This window comes from Rattus norvegicus, chromosome 3 (assembly GCF_021556685.1).
Source record: "Rattus norvegicus strain SHRSP/BbbUtx chromosome 3, alternate assembly SHRSP_T2T, whole genome shotgun sequence".
Classification (NCBI taxonomy): domain Eukaryota; kingdom Metazoa; phylum Chordata; class Mammalia; order Rodentia; family Muridae; genus Rattus; species Rattus norvegicus.
Window position 1 is genome coordinate 16,941,444 of NC_141536.1, and position 15,043 is coordinate 16,956,486.

The window sequence follows — 15,043 nt, forward strand, 5'->3', positions numbered from 1 at the left end:
TCACACACCCAGCCTGACTTGTTAAAAATCATTAATTTGTCCCTGAAGTCAGAGTACCCCATACCATTAACCCTTGTTTACCTAGAGCCTGATTGGAGATCTAGAAATAAATAAGGGTTTAGCTTTTTGTTTTGTTTTAGGATTTGGATTGTTTGTTTGTTTGTTTGTTTGTTTTGCTTTTAGAAACAGGGTTTCTCTGTGTATAGTCCTGGCTGTCCTAGAATTCATGTGTAGACCAGGATGGCCTCAAACTAAGAGATTCCCTGCCTCTTTGCCTCCTGAGTGCTGGGATTAAAGGCACGCACCACCACCGCTGCCACCACCCAACTGTGTTTGGCTTTTGAAAGATTTATTTTTATTACTTTGAATTGTGTGTGTTCATGAGTGCAGGTGATCCAGGAAGCCAGAGATATTGATAGGATCCCCTAGAACTGAAGTAATGGGCAGTCAGAAGCCACCCAACTGGATGTTAGAAGCCAGAATTGGGTTCTGTGGAAAAGCAAGATTCTCTTGAGCCATCTCTCCAGCCCTGTGTTGGCTTTTTGTTTTCTTTTTTACATTTATATTTGGTGTATAAGTGGGAAGGAATGAATATGTGTGTATCTGTGTGTGAGTGTGACTGTGTGTGAGTGTGTGTGCAGGTCAGGGGACAACTAGTATAAGTCAGCTCTGTCCTTCCACCATATGGGTTTTGGGGATCAAACTCAGGTCAACGAACACAAAGAGATAGATGGCAGGATAGCTTAATAGGTGCTGCCAAACCTAACAACTGGATTTGATCCCTGGAATTCATGCGGAAGGCAAGAACTCTATAGTATGTGTGTGCTCACATACATGCAACCTCTTACCACCCCACTGGTCATGCTTCAAATAAATATAATTTAAAAAGTGGATTATATATATATAATATTTTTAATATTTCTAAATATATAAAAATATATATGAAATTGTACACACACACACACACACACACACACACACATATATATATTGTTTTGTTTTGAGACAGTATCTCACTGTGGAGCCTTGCTGGCTCACTATAGAAACCAGGCTGGCCTCAAACTCACAGAGATTCACCTGCTTCAGCCTCCCCACACCTGGCTCTCGATAGATAAATAAATAAATACATGATCTCATTAGGGATGAAGAAAACCATAAGAAGATGCCAGTACACATGCCCCAAATTATGGAAGGAAAACATTTGCATCAAGAATGTTTGATAGTGGGGCTGGGGATTTAGCTCAGTGGTGGAGCGCTTACCTAGGAAGCGCAAGGCCCTGGGTTCGGTTCCCAGCTCCGAAAAAAAAGAAGCAAAAAAAAAAAAAAAGAATGTTTGATAGCCCAGCACTGGTGGCACATGCCTTTGATCCCAGCAGGCTGAGGCAGGCAGATCTCTTGAGTTGGAGGCTAGCCTGGTCTACAGAGCAAATTCCAGGACAACCAGAGCTACCCAGAGAAACCCTGTCTTGAAAAACAAAATAAAACAAAACAAAAACAACAACAACAACAACAAAAAACAAAGGAAAAAATACCATCAACAGCAAAAGAATCTACAGTAATGGGGCTGGCTAGGTAGCATCCCAAAGCACTGGTCACACAAGCTTTACTCAGACTTTGATCCATAAACCCATGTAAAATTAGCTGCAACGCCTTGCACCTATAATCCTAGTAGTCCTCCAGGGAAGGATGTGTTGGAGACAGGAGCATCACTTGAAAACTTGTAAGCCAGCTACCCTTGAGTGTGCAGATACAGAAACCGGAGAGATCCTATCTTAAGGTTCAAGGAGGGGCTGGAGAGATGGCTCAGTGGTTAAGAACACCCGACTGTTCTTCCAGAGGTCATGAGTTCAATTCCCAGCAACCGCATGGTGGCTCACAACCATCTGTGAAGAGATCCGATGCCCTCTTCTGGTGTATCTGAAGACAGCTACAGTGTACTTATATATAATAAATAAAATAAATTTAAAAAAAAAAAAAAAGGTTCAAGGAGGGAATCAACTCTCTTGCCTCAACATGCATACCATTCTACAACTCTTTGTGAGAACACAGAGAAACCCAGGTGACCAGAGTTGGTGGCAGGGGCTTTCGTGCTGAAAAACCACAAAACCATTTGTTCCTTCCAGATGAGCTCAGGGCTGCCCTATGTCACTATGTAGCCCACACTGACCTGACCTTGTGGTGATTCTTCTGCTTTAAGCTCCTGTGATTGCAGCAATGGCTCCCATGCCTGGCTTTTATTTCTCACTTTTCTGTGGGGTCGAGGCTGGCCCTGACCTCAATATTTGTGGTGGTTTAAATACGCTTGGCCTAGGGAGTGGCACCATTTGGAGGTGTGGCCTTGTTGGAAGAAGTGTGCCACTGTGGGTGTAGGCTTTAAGACACCTGCTTTAAGGAAGCCAGTCTTCTCCTGTTTGCTTTCTGGACAAAATGTTGAATTCTCAACTCCTACAGCATGCTTGCCTGGATGCTGCCATGATGATAATGGACTTGACCTCTGAACCTGTAAGCCAGCCTTATGTTGTCCTTATGAGTTGCCTTGGTCATGGTGCCTGTTCACAGCAGTAAAACCCTAAGACATTATCCTCCTGCCTCAACCTCCTGAGTGTTGGGGTTACAAGCTGTCTCTCTCTCTCTCTCTCTCTCTCTCTCTCTCTCTCTCTCTCTCTAAATTAAAAGAATTGAGATCATCAGGGCAGGGAGGGAAAGGGAAAGCCTTGCCTAGTTAAGACGTTGAGTGTTTATACCCAGACTGAGGCTTGCTCCTACGAGTCCTTGGAGAGAGTATCAGGTGAAAAGATAAGGTAGGTAACTTTGGAAAGAAAAGGAGGCTTAGTCTGTTTAGTGCTGGGGTTTCTGCTTCCCTGTGATGCTAGGATGAAGTGGGTTAATGTGTGTGGAAGTATTGTGAGAGGTGGTGTGTAGTGTTAATGTTCCCCACATGGACAGACTCTGAGGAGACATTTTAAAATACATAAAGATTTATTTCTAGATGTCATGAGTATTTTGCTTGTATGAATGTATACATATATGTGTATATATGTATATATATATTTGTACTTATGTATGTATGCGTAACATGTGTGACTGATTCCCACAGTGCCATTGGATCTCCTGGAACAGGAGTTAGTATGACTAGCAGCCACCATTTGGGTACTAGGATCTGAACCTTGGTCCTCTGCAAGAGCAGTGAGTGATCTTAACCACTGAGCCTTTGTTCCAGTCCTAAGAAGACATATTTCTTCAAGTTTTTAAAAAAGATTTATTTTATGTATGTGAGCACATTCTCGCTGTCTTCAGACACACCAGAAGAGGGCACCGGATCCCATTACAGATGGTTGTGAGCCACCATGTGGTTGCTGGAATTGAACTCAGGACCTCTGGAAGAGCAGTCGGTGCTCTTAACTGCTGAGCCATCTCTCCAGTTCTGAGAAGACAAATTTATTAATCGAACCCTTCCATCAATGCACCGTGGGAAACTCAGTTTTATTTAGTGTGTTTGTGTTTGTGTGTGTATGTGTTGGTTGTTTGTATATATGTATTTGTGTGTGTGTGTGTGTGTGTGTGTGTGTGTGTGTGTGTGTGCAGTCAGTGCTCTTAACCGCTGAGCCATCTCTCCAGCCCCTCAAACATAATTTTTAGTTTCGTCTTTTTCATTTTTTTGTTGCTGTTTTTCTGTTTTTTGCAATAGGACTCTCCATGTAGTTCAAGCTGGCCTTGAACTCATTATCTTCCTGCCTTGGCCTCTCAGGTGCTAAGTGGGATTGCAAGAATGTACCACTAAGTCCAGTTTGGGTTTTTTTGTTTGTTTTTTGTTTTTTTTCAATATAGTTTTTTGTTTTGTTTTGTTTTGTTTTTATAACAAGCCCTGGCTGTCCTGGACTTTGTATACAAGGCTGGCCTCAAACTCACAGAGATCCACCTACCTCTGCCTCCCAAGTGCTGGGATTAAAGGCTACACAAACGCCATAAAGCACACTTAGGGCCTGGTGCATGAGACAAGTAGTCTACCACAGCCCCATCCTCGCCTGTTTTTAATTCTTAAAATTCTTTACTTAGACTTTATTTTCTGTATATGGTGTTTTGCCAGCATGTGTGTTTGTGCACTGGCTATGTGCCTAGTGTCTTCAGAGGCCAGAGAGGTTGTTGGAGCTCCTGAAGATGGAATTATGGGTAGTAGTGAGACATTATATGGAAGCTGGAAATTAAACTCGGTTCTTCTGCAAGAGCAGTGAGTGCTGTGGACTACCGAGCCATCTCTCCAGCCCCATCTTGCCTGACACCTAGTGTGAGGCACATATGCATTATATATTTCTTATCCTTAGTTGTGTGTGGCTCTAATCCACTTTCATTTCTGTCCAGTGTTTGAGTAGGCAAGCCAGGCATGGAAGTTCTTACTGCAGTCCCTGGAGTCGAAGTCAGAAGGACTGCCATAGATTTAGGCCAGTGTGGGTTATACAGTGAGTCCACAGCAGCCTGAACTGAAACCTCGTCTTAACATGAAGAAAGAAAGACAGGAACAGGAAAGAAGGAAGAGCAAGCAGGTAGCTAGTGGGATGGCTCAGTGTGTAAAGGAGCCTATCTCAAGGCCCGACCACCTGGCTTTTATCCTTAAAACACACGTGGTGGAAGGAGAGAACTGACTCCCCCAAATCGTCCTCTTCCTGTCACAGGTAAGAAAAAAAAACTGGGCTGGGGAGATCGCTCAGTGCATAAAAGCACATGCTGTGCAAGTATGGGGACTAGAGTTTGGGTCTCCAAAACAAGCATCAAATGCAAGACAGTAGCATGCTTCTATAATTCCAGCTTTCCAGCCACAAGATGGACGGCAGAACAGAGAATCCCCAAAAGTTCAGAGGACAGCTAGACTGGTGAACCCATCGGCAAACAGTCCCTCGAACCACAAATCCATAGATTAAACTAGGACCTAAACAATATCGAAGCCTAGTGAGTCCTACCCTGGCTTAGCTTTATCGATTGAAATGTCTTTTCTTCCTCATAGGAGCACAGTTGAAATGAGCTGCTTTCAATCACTGGATAAAAGCTTCTTCATCAAAGTATTCATAAAACATGTAGCTGTTTTCTGTTCTCTGAGCCTGAAGTTTAAGATAACCTACACTGTCCAGATTAAATATCAAACTTTCCAGGGCTACAGAGATGGCTCATTGGTTAGGGGCATGTGCTCCTCTGGAAGAAGGTCCCATTTTAAGCATCCACATGGCAGCTGACAATGATCTGATGCTCTCTTCTGGCTGCCAAGGGTACATGTGGTGCACAAGTATATACACAGGCGAAACACCCTACACATAAGACAATGAACCTTGGCACTGGAGGGATGGCTCAGCGGTGAAGAGCACTGACTGCTCTTTCAGAGGTCCTGAGTTCAATTCCCAGCAACCACATGGTGGCTCACAACCATCTGTAATGGGATCTGATGCCCTCTTCTGGTGTGTCTGAAGACAGCGACAGTGTACTCACATACATAAAATAAATAAATCTTTAGATAAAAATCAAACTTTTCCCACCCCCTAAGCAGTAATGGAGGACGTGCATGCAGGAAGATCAGTGGTGTAAGGTCATCCTGGGTCAGCCAGACCACAGAGCCTGCCTCGAAAAGTAAATGGGCCGGAAAGATGGCTCAGTAGCTATGATTACACACTGTTCCTCTAGAGATCCTGAGTTCTACTCTTACGCTAGGTGGTCCACAACTGCCTGTAACCCAGGTCCAGGGGATCTAACACCCTCTTCTGGCCTCCAAGGGTACTCATACTCGTGTGTACACACAGACACAGACACACAATTGACGGTTAATAAAACTAAAGCAAAAAATGACAACAGAATCAGAGTTCTATGGCTGAAACCCTGAGTTCACCACTTCTCAGGTGTGATCCCTTGGGCAAACTTCAGTATCTCCTGGGCCTTAGACTCATATCCATCTCTCCCTATCTCTTTCTCTATCTCTTTCTCCTTTTCTTTTCTTTTTTTTTTTTTTTTCCCGGAGCTGGGGACCGAACCCAGGGCCTTGTGCTTGCTAGGCAAGCGCTCTACCACTGAGCTAAATCCCCAACCCCTCTATCTCTTTCTCTATCTCTCTGTCTCTATCTCTCTTTCTCGATAGAGATAAGTATATTCTGCCTGTATGTCTGTCTGTGTAAGGACATTGAATCCCCCTGGAACTAGAATTACAGTTGTTAACTGCCATGTGAGTCCTGGGAATTGAATCAGGGTCCTTTGGTTAAGAACAGCTAGTGCTCTTAACCACTGAGTCATTTAAACACGGTGGGAAAATGGTTCCATGTGAAAAGAAAGCTGAGCATGGTGACACACACCTTCAATCCCAGCACTCAGGATGGAGGCAGAGGAGGGGGATTCTGTGGGTTTGAGGCCAGCTTGGTCTACATAGGGAGTTCCAGAACAGCTAGGGCTACATAGAGAGATCCTTTCTCAAAAAACAGCAGCTGGATAGTGGTGGCAACCCCTTCAGTTTCAGCACTCAGGAGGCAGAGGCAGAGGTGGAGACAGATGGATCTCTGAGTTTGAGGCTAGCCTGGTCTACAGAATAAGTTCCAGGATAGCTAGAGCTACACAGAGAAACCCTGTCTGAAAAAACAAAACAAAACAAAACAAAACAAAAGCCAAGCATGGTGGTGCAGAACTATAATCTGAGTACTCAGGAAGCAGAGGTAGGCCAGTTTTTATCAGTTAGAGGCCAGCTTGGTCTACAAAGAGAATTCCAGGACAGCCAGTGCTACAGAGAAATCTGTTTTGAAACACAAAACAGTAGAGAGAGAGTGTACACTGACCCTAGCTTTTATAACTCCTTTAACATTCAGCAAATAACTTCCACCTGTATACTTATCTATTTAATGCCACAATGATTGTGCCTTACAATGTGCCATAAAATATACTACAGAACATAGAAAATACTTGAATTTTATCTTTATTTTGAAATTGGATCTCACTCTGATGTGTAAGCCAATCTAAAAGGACCAAGATAGCCTTGTACTCACAGTAATCTACCTTACTTGCCTCTGTCTCCTGAATCCTGGGTAGGGTTAACCTGTGCCACCACATCTGGCTTTAATACATACATACATGCATACATACATATATGTACATATATACGCAGAGAGAATTATATATTCAATATTAAATTGTATATAGCCTTTTTAAAAATAATTCTTAAAAACTTATTATATATAGATAGATACACTCACTGTAGCTGTCTTCAGACACACCAGAAGAGGGCATCAGATCTCATTAAAGATGGTTGTGAGCCACCATGTGGTTGCTGGGATTTGAACTCAGGACCTCTGGAAGAGAGTCAGTGTTCTTAACCACTGAGCCATCTCTCCAGCCCTAAAGATACTTTTTTATGTATGGGTATTTTGCTTGCATGTACATTTGTGCATCACATCTATGCCTGCAGAATCCAGAAGAAGGTACTGGATCCCCTGGAACTGGAGTTACAGATGGTTCTGAGCCACAATGTGGGTCCTTGGAATCAAATCTGGGTCGTCTGAAAGAACAGTCAGTGCTCTTAACCACTGAGCATCTTTCTAGTTCAATCTAACTTGAATTTTAAAGGAGATAGATATGGTGGCTCATGACTTTAATTACAGTAACTGCAAAGATAGAAGCAGGACAATCTTTGTGAGTTCAAAGCCAGCTATGTCTATACAGACAGTTTCAGGCCAGCCATGGATATGTAGTATATATAGCTAGCAATATCCAATCTCAAAAAAAGAAAAGGACACTATAGCCACTAAGACACTTAACTCTCTAGAAGTTGATCAGATAGCCTAACTTGGTGACATACCTCCAATCCCAGCATTTTGGAGGTGGGGCTGGAGGATAAAAAAATTCAAGGCTAGCCTTAACTACATAGAGTACTAGAGGTGAGCCTGACCTACAAGAGCCCATCTGAACCTAACCCAAAATTAAGTTAGTAAGATACTTGTGTGTGTGCGTGTGTGTGTGTGTGTGTGTGTGTGTGTGTGTGTGTGTGTGTGTGTAGAGAGAGAGAGAGAGAGAGAGAGAGAGAGAGAGAGAGAGAGAGAAATCAGACAGATAGAGACTGGGGATTGAGAATAGAACTTCAAGTACGCTAGGCAAGTGCTTTAACAAAGAGCTGTATTTCCAGCTTTCTTTACTTTTTGAGCAGGGTTTTCACTACGTTTCCCAGGCTGACCTTGAATTCACTCTGTAGTCCAGGCACACATTGAATCTGTCATGCTCTTGCCTCAGCCTCCTGAGAAGCTGGGGTTACAGACCTGTGACACTAGGTCTTGCTCAGGTATCACAGTTCTAAACATTAGAAATATTGGTTGCAAGCACTTCCTCCTTTAATCAAGAGAGAGGATGAAACTGAGTTTTGATTTTAGCGGAAACAGACTGTGATATATACAACATGAAGCTGTAATGTGGCCAAATAGTGATTTTCATCTTTTTTTTCTTCTTTTAGATAGGCTTTCAATATACTGCCTTGGCCGGTCTTGAACTACGTTGACTAGGCTGGCTGCCAACTCAGAGAGATCCCTTGCCTCTGCCTCCTGAGTGCTGGGACTAAAGGTGTGCACCAGTAAATTGGGCTGAGTCTTCTATCTTGATACTAGTGTGATGCAACCCAAAGGAAGATCAGTGTTATGACAGTATTACAAGCCTTGCTGAAAGAGCCATATGATGCAACTTCTAGAGCAAGGATGGAGTTGACTGAGTCACTAGCGTAACCTTTGAGGAATGAGAAAGGAAAAAGATTCCTGGACACTGACTCATAGGCTCAACATAGTAGTGAACTGTGTGTGATGTTTCAGTAGTATTTGCACACAGTACTGAGGAAGCTCAGAATACTGGAGTAATTTCCTGCCTGTAATAAATGGCCCAAGGGTCCACCGTAAGCATGCGTTGTATATAATAAGCACTTGGGAGGCAGAGATGGTGAGAGTTCAAGGTCAGCCTGGTGTACACGTTGAGTTCCTGACCAGAGGACAGACATCAGTTGTCTAGCATGCACAGAGCACTGGGTTCAAGTCCCATGGCAGTGCATGCCCATGCCTGATGTTGTCAGCACTCAGGAGGTATAGACAGAAGAAAGAAAAGTCAACGTCATTTGCTAAACAGTGTTTGAGGACAGCTAGGGCTGCATGAGTCCCTGTCTTTAAGCTATGGAGTAAAATCAACCGGGTTATTAATTCTACCCTCAGCACTCATCAATTGATCATTCTAGCCATTTAATCACTTTTGGTCTCAATGGTCTCTTCTGAAAAATGGAAAAGACCTACCAAGAATTGCCTATGACTAAATGACACCGGGAAAACACATAGGAAGAGCAGTAGTTTTAGGCCAGCTTGGGTCGTGTACAGTGCTTCTCAAAATAAATAAGATGAACAATGAAGTACACAGTAAGGTTAAGAAGGAACTTCTGTTTTGTTTGTTTGTCCCCCAACATACTATTATTATACAACAGTAAAACATCAGCAAGACTTTGTCTGCTAAATGTCTTTAGCATTACCAGACCTATTTCAAGAGTCGAGTAGGCCGGTGTCAGGAAGGAAGAAGGAATAAGGAAGGACTTGTAAATGATAACCCGAGTCCTAAATGGAAACGCTAGACCAGACTAGGGGAAGTTAAGGGGCTACAAGCTAGAATGAGAGTGAAAAGATTCTGATCATAGAACAGAATATCCTCAACGGAGAAGGGCTCCGGACTAGGTTACAATTGGCCAGGCCAATCCTGGGACTTATCCCCGGGAAAGGGAAAATCAGAAAGGCCCAGAAACATACATACAACTAGACTTGGGGTGAACGAGGAGCATGATTAGCTGAGAAGAGCCAGGATTCTCAGCGAGGCAGAACCCATACCAGGCCCCAGCCCGGGACATGCAGGCCCGTTGAGTAACAGGGCCTGGACGCTGGAACACCCGAGAAAAGTGCCGAGGCTGGGAAGGGTGATCACAGCATCACAGCTGAGGCCGGGCAGCTGAAGACATGAGTGAATCTAGGAGAAGAAAGGCAGCGTACTTCTTCCGAGTGAGAGACAGAAAGAGAGGACCCGAGTCTCACAGCCCTGAGGGAACTGACACGCAGACCCCACTCCAGTCCCCGGGGGCCCAACGTGAGGGGAGGACCTGGACGGTTACCGGCGGAAACGGTTTCCAGGTGAGAGGTCACCCGAGGGACAGGCAGCTGCTCAACCAATAGGACCAGCTCTCAGGGCGGATGCTGCCTCTCATTGGCGGCCGTTAAGAATGACCAGTAGCCAATGAGTCGGCCTGGGGGGCGTACCAGTGACGTGAGTTGCGGAGGAGGCCGCTTCGAATCGGCAGCGGCCAGCTTGGTGGCATGAACCAACCAGCGGCCTCCAACGAGTAGCGAGTTCACCAATCGGAGGCCTCCACGACGGGGCTGCGGGGAGGATATATAAGCCGAGTCGGCGACCGGCGCGCTCGATACTGGCTGTGACTACACTGACTTGGACACTTGGCCTTTTGCGGGTTTGAGAGGTAAGCGTCGCGGCCTGCTTCCAGGCCTACCCTGATTTTGGTTCGTGGCTCCTCCTGACCCTGAGACCTCTGTCGCCCTCAGATCAGAACCGTCGTCGCGTTTCGGGGCTACAGCCTGTTGCTGGACTCTGTGAGACACCTGACCGACCGCTGAGCGACTGACTGGTCCACAGCGCCGGCAAGATGAAGTTCACTGTGGTGGCGGCGGCGCTGCTGCTGCTGTGTGCGGTGCGGGCGGAGGAGGAGGACAAGAAGGAGGATGTAGGCACGGTGGTTGGCATCGACTTGGGGACCACCTATTCCTGGTAAGTGGCAATCGTCGGAGGAGGTTGGGGGGGGGAGTGGGGCGTGGCCTCCGGGGCTACCGTGAGAAAGTGCGGTGCTGATTCCTTTTCTGTGGGGTTTTCCCATCAGCGTCGGTGTATTCAAGAACGGCCGCGTGGAGATCATAGCCAACGATCAGGGCAACCGCATCACACCGTCGTATGTGGCCTTCACTCCTGAAGGGGAGCGTCTGATTGGCGATGCGGCCAAGAACCAACTCACGTCCAACCCGGAGAACACCGTCTTCGACGCCAAGCGCCTCATCGGACGCACTTGGAATGACCCTTCCGTGCAGCAGGACATCAAGTTCTTGCCATTCAAGGTCGGACCCGGTTTTTTTTTCCCTCATGCTGATGGGGCGGGGGCAACGCGAGTATTTAGGGGTTGAGACTTGGCAGAAAAGAAAAACACTGTTCAAAGGACTTAAAAGGATGTGGTCGGAATTTATGTAACGGTTTTTTGGTGTAGTCGTTTTTAGTGTGCAAGACACACTGTTACAATGTCTAGAAGTTGGAACAGACTAAAACTGTGGGTCCATCTTAAATACAGCTGTGCTCACTTTTAGTTGAGATTCCCCCTAAGGGACCTAGATGAATCAAGCTATGGGAGAGGAAATTGAATTTTTTTTTTAATCCTTTGTGGTGTCATTGTTTCCGATTCGGAAAAATTACCCTTAAATTACTTTATGCCATAGGTGGTTGAAAAGAAAACTAAACCATATATTCAAGTTGATATCGGAGGTGGGCAAACCAAGACATTTGCCCCAGAAGAAATTTCTGCTATGGTTCTCACTAAAATGAAGGAAACTGCCGAGGCGTATTTGGGAAAGAAGGTAAATAATGTGGGGCCAGTGATCTGTGTTTGATTGCAGTCGCTTCCCTAGCATGACTTGTGTAGGCAAGCCATGGTTTGAAGTCTTTTAATTTCAACTGCTAGGCTCTTTTTTTTTTTTTTTTTTTTTTTTTTTGTGCTTTGTGGGAGGTCAAGGTAAATGCTAGTTAGTCTTCATGAGTTACTCTTAATTCTAATGACAAGTCGATGATTTAGCAGTAAGCTGGCTTAGAAACTGTTGTGGTGTGACTAGTTGATAAGTGTAACAGAAGTAACAACACAGTACACTTCAATCATCTTCGTTGTCCTCCTAGGTCACCCATGCAGTTGTGACTGTACCAGCTTACTTCAATGATGCACAGCGGCAAGCAACCAAGGATGCTGGCACTATTGCTGGACTGAATGTCATGAGGATCATCAATGAGCCGTAAGTATGGAGCTCAGGCCTAGTGTATTTGCCGAGTAGGGGGAGTGTGAGCCTGACCAAGCTTTCTCCTCCTCTTCATGCTCACAGAACAGCAGCTGCTATTGCATATGGCCTGGATAAGAGAGAGGGAGAGAAGAACATCCTCGTGTTTGACCTGGGTGGTGGAACCTTCGATGTGTCTCTTCTCACCATTGACAATGGTGTCTTTGAAGTGGTGGCCACTAATGGAGACACTCATCTGGGTGGGGAAGACTTTGATCAGCGGGTCATGGAGCACTTCATCAAGCTGTACAAAAAGAAGACTGGGAAAGATGTCAGAAAGGACAACAGAGCTGTGCAGAAACTCCGGCGTGAGGTAGAAAAGGCCAAGAGAGCCCTGTCTTCTCAGCATCAAGCGAGGATTGAAATTGAGTCCTTCTTCGAAGGAGAAGACTTCTCAGAGACCCTTACTCGGGCCAAATTTGAAGAGCTGAACATGGTATGCTCCTGGAATTCCGGATACCTGAATGCAGGATAATTAAACAGTGTCTGGGTACGGTCAGCACAGTAACCATGCCTCTCTTTTCTCTTTTGCTAGGACCTGTTCCGCTCTACCATGAAACCTGTCCAGAAAGTGTTGGAAGACTCTGATCTGAAGAAATCTGATATTGATGAGATTGTTCTGGTTGGCGGATCTACTCGAATTCCAAAGATTCAGCAGTTGGTGAAAGAGTTCTTCAATGGCAAGGAGCCGTCCCGTGGCATCAACCCAGATGAGGCTGTAGCATATGGTGCCGCTGTCCAGGCTGGTGTCCTCTCTGGTGATCAAGATACAGGTAGGTGGTTGTCACTGCATCTTTTCATGTCTGAGTGGCTTGATGGGAAGACTGTGGCTTTAGGAAGCTGAAGGGTAAGGAGTAACAGGGAAGGAAGGACAGTGATGACAAGAGTCGGCTTTAAGTGTTTATGCTTAGAGCCTAGGCAAATGACAGTGGGGAAGATGGCAGAGTTCATTGGGAGATTGCTTGGTAGTACTCTTAGGACTCTAATTAAAACCAAACCTGATTCATTCTCCTTTGCAGGTGACCTGGTTCTGCTTGATGTGTGTCCTCTTACACTTGGTATTGAAACTGTGGGAGGTGTCATGACAAAACTGATTCCGAGGAACACTGTGGTGCCCACCAAGAAGTCTCAGATCTTCTCCACAGCTTCTGATAATCAGCCCACCGTAACAATCAAGGTCTACGAAGGTAATTACTTTCCTTCACGGATAGTGTACGTTTGGAAAGAATGTGACTTTGGGTTTAACAGTATTATTAAACTGCCCAGGGAAAGAAGGATCTTTTGTAATTCAGATGAAGAGGTGCTTAGTTGGACCAGTGTTGAATTTTAGGTTCAGTACTTGGCATTCATATCCATAGCTTTTGGAATACAAAGACAAGAAGGGCTTACAATGTTTTTTTGTTTTTTTTTTTAAGATTTATTTATTTTATTTGAGTACACTGTATCTGTCTTCAGACACACCAGAAGAGGGCATCAAATCCCATTACAGATGGTTCTGAGCCACCACATGGTTGTTGGGAATTGAATTCAGGACCTTTGGAAGAGCAGTCAGTGCTTTTAACTACTGAGCCATCTCTCCAGCCCACAATGCTTTTAAGAGCTGAAATACAGTTAAGAGCTGCAGCACCCAGTGAGTTGCTGCTCTTGGTCCAATACTGAGTTACTTTTACCTCAATAAAGGGTTCTTGCTCCAAATTCTAGTAAGTTGAAATGTAAGGATCCTGGTGCACTGAGACTTGTCAATAAAAAGTTTTTCCTGTGTTCTTACTCAAGGTGAACGACCCCTGACAAAAGACAATCACCTTCTGGGTACATTTGATCTGACTGGAATCCCTCCTGCTCCCCGTGGGGTACCCCAGATTGAAGTCACCTTTGAGATAGATGTGAATGGTATTCTTCGAGTGACAGCTGAAGACAAAGGGACAGGAAACAAAAACAAAATCACCATCACCAATGACCAAAACCGCCTGACCCCTGAAGAAATTGAAAGGATGGTCAATGACGCCGAGAAGTTTGCTGAGGAAGACAAAAAGCTCAAAGAGCGCATTGACACGAGGAATGAATTGGAAAGCTATGCTTACTCTCTTAAGAACCAGATCGGAGATAAAGAGAAGCTGGGAGGTAAGCTGTCTCCTGAAGATAAAGAGACCATGGAGAAAGCTGTAGAGGAAAAGATCGAATGGCTGGAAAGCCACCAGGATGCAGACATTGAAGACTTTAAAGCTAAAAAGAAGGAACTAGAAGAAATTGTTCAGCCAATTATCAGCAAACTCTATGGAAGTGGAGGCCCTCCCCCAACTGGTGAAGAGGATACATCAGAAAAAGATGAGTTGTAGGTGCACTGATCTGCTAGAGCTGTAATATTGTAAATACTGGACTCAGGAACTTTCGTTGGGAGAAAATTGAGAGAACTTAAGTCTCGAATGTAATTGGAATCTTCACCTCAGAGTGGAGTTGAAAATGCTATAGCCCAAGTGGCTGTTTACTGCTTTTCATTAGCAGTTGCTCACGTGTCTTGGGGTCAGGGAGAGGAGGAATTGGCTATTTTAAAATTGGGGAAAAGCTGGGTCAGGGTGTGTGTTCACCTTGGATATGTTCTATTTAACGGTTGGGTCATGCACATCTGGTGTAGGAACTTTTTTCTACCATAAGTGACACCAATAAATGTTTGTTATTTACACTGGTCTAGTTTTTGTGAAAAGCTTGTAATTATATCCATCTTTTATTTTAGATAACTAAAATTTAAGACTGGATTCTCAGGTGTGTCTGTCTTATGTGGGCAGGGAAGGGGGCGGGGCTGTGATGCTGCGGGTGATACAACTTCCTGAGCATTTGTCTAGCTTTATAGCAAGGTAGACATGTTTGCTGCTTACTCCCCGGGCAAGGGTTATTTCACAGTGCCCAAGTCCAGTTCTCTTGAA

General features: G+C 44.8%; 1 protein-coding gene across 1 annotated transcript; it reads left to right on the forward strand.

Annotated features, from left to right (window-relative positions):
• Positions 1-10,418: 10,418 nt before the first annotated feature.
• Positions 10,419-14,875, forward strand: Hspa5 (heat shock protein family A (Hsp70) member 5). The gene is made up of 9 exons (NM_013083.2): positions 10,419-10,498; positions 10,581-10,803; positions 10,913-11,144; positions 11,517-11,654; positions 11,968-12,080; positions 12,168-12,558; positions 12,658-12,895; positions 13,142-13,309; positions 13,896-14,875. The coding sequence occupies exons 2-9, from the start codon at positions 10,682-10,684 to the stop codon at positions 14,456-14,458; spliced, it is 1,965 nt and encodes a 654-aa protein (NP_037215.1). The 5' UTR covers positions 10,419-10,498; positions 10,581-10,681; the 3' UTR covers positions 14,459-14,875.
• The last annotated feature ends 168 nt before the right edge of the window (positions 14,876-15,043 follow it).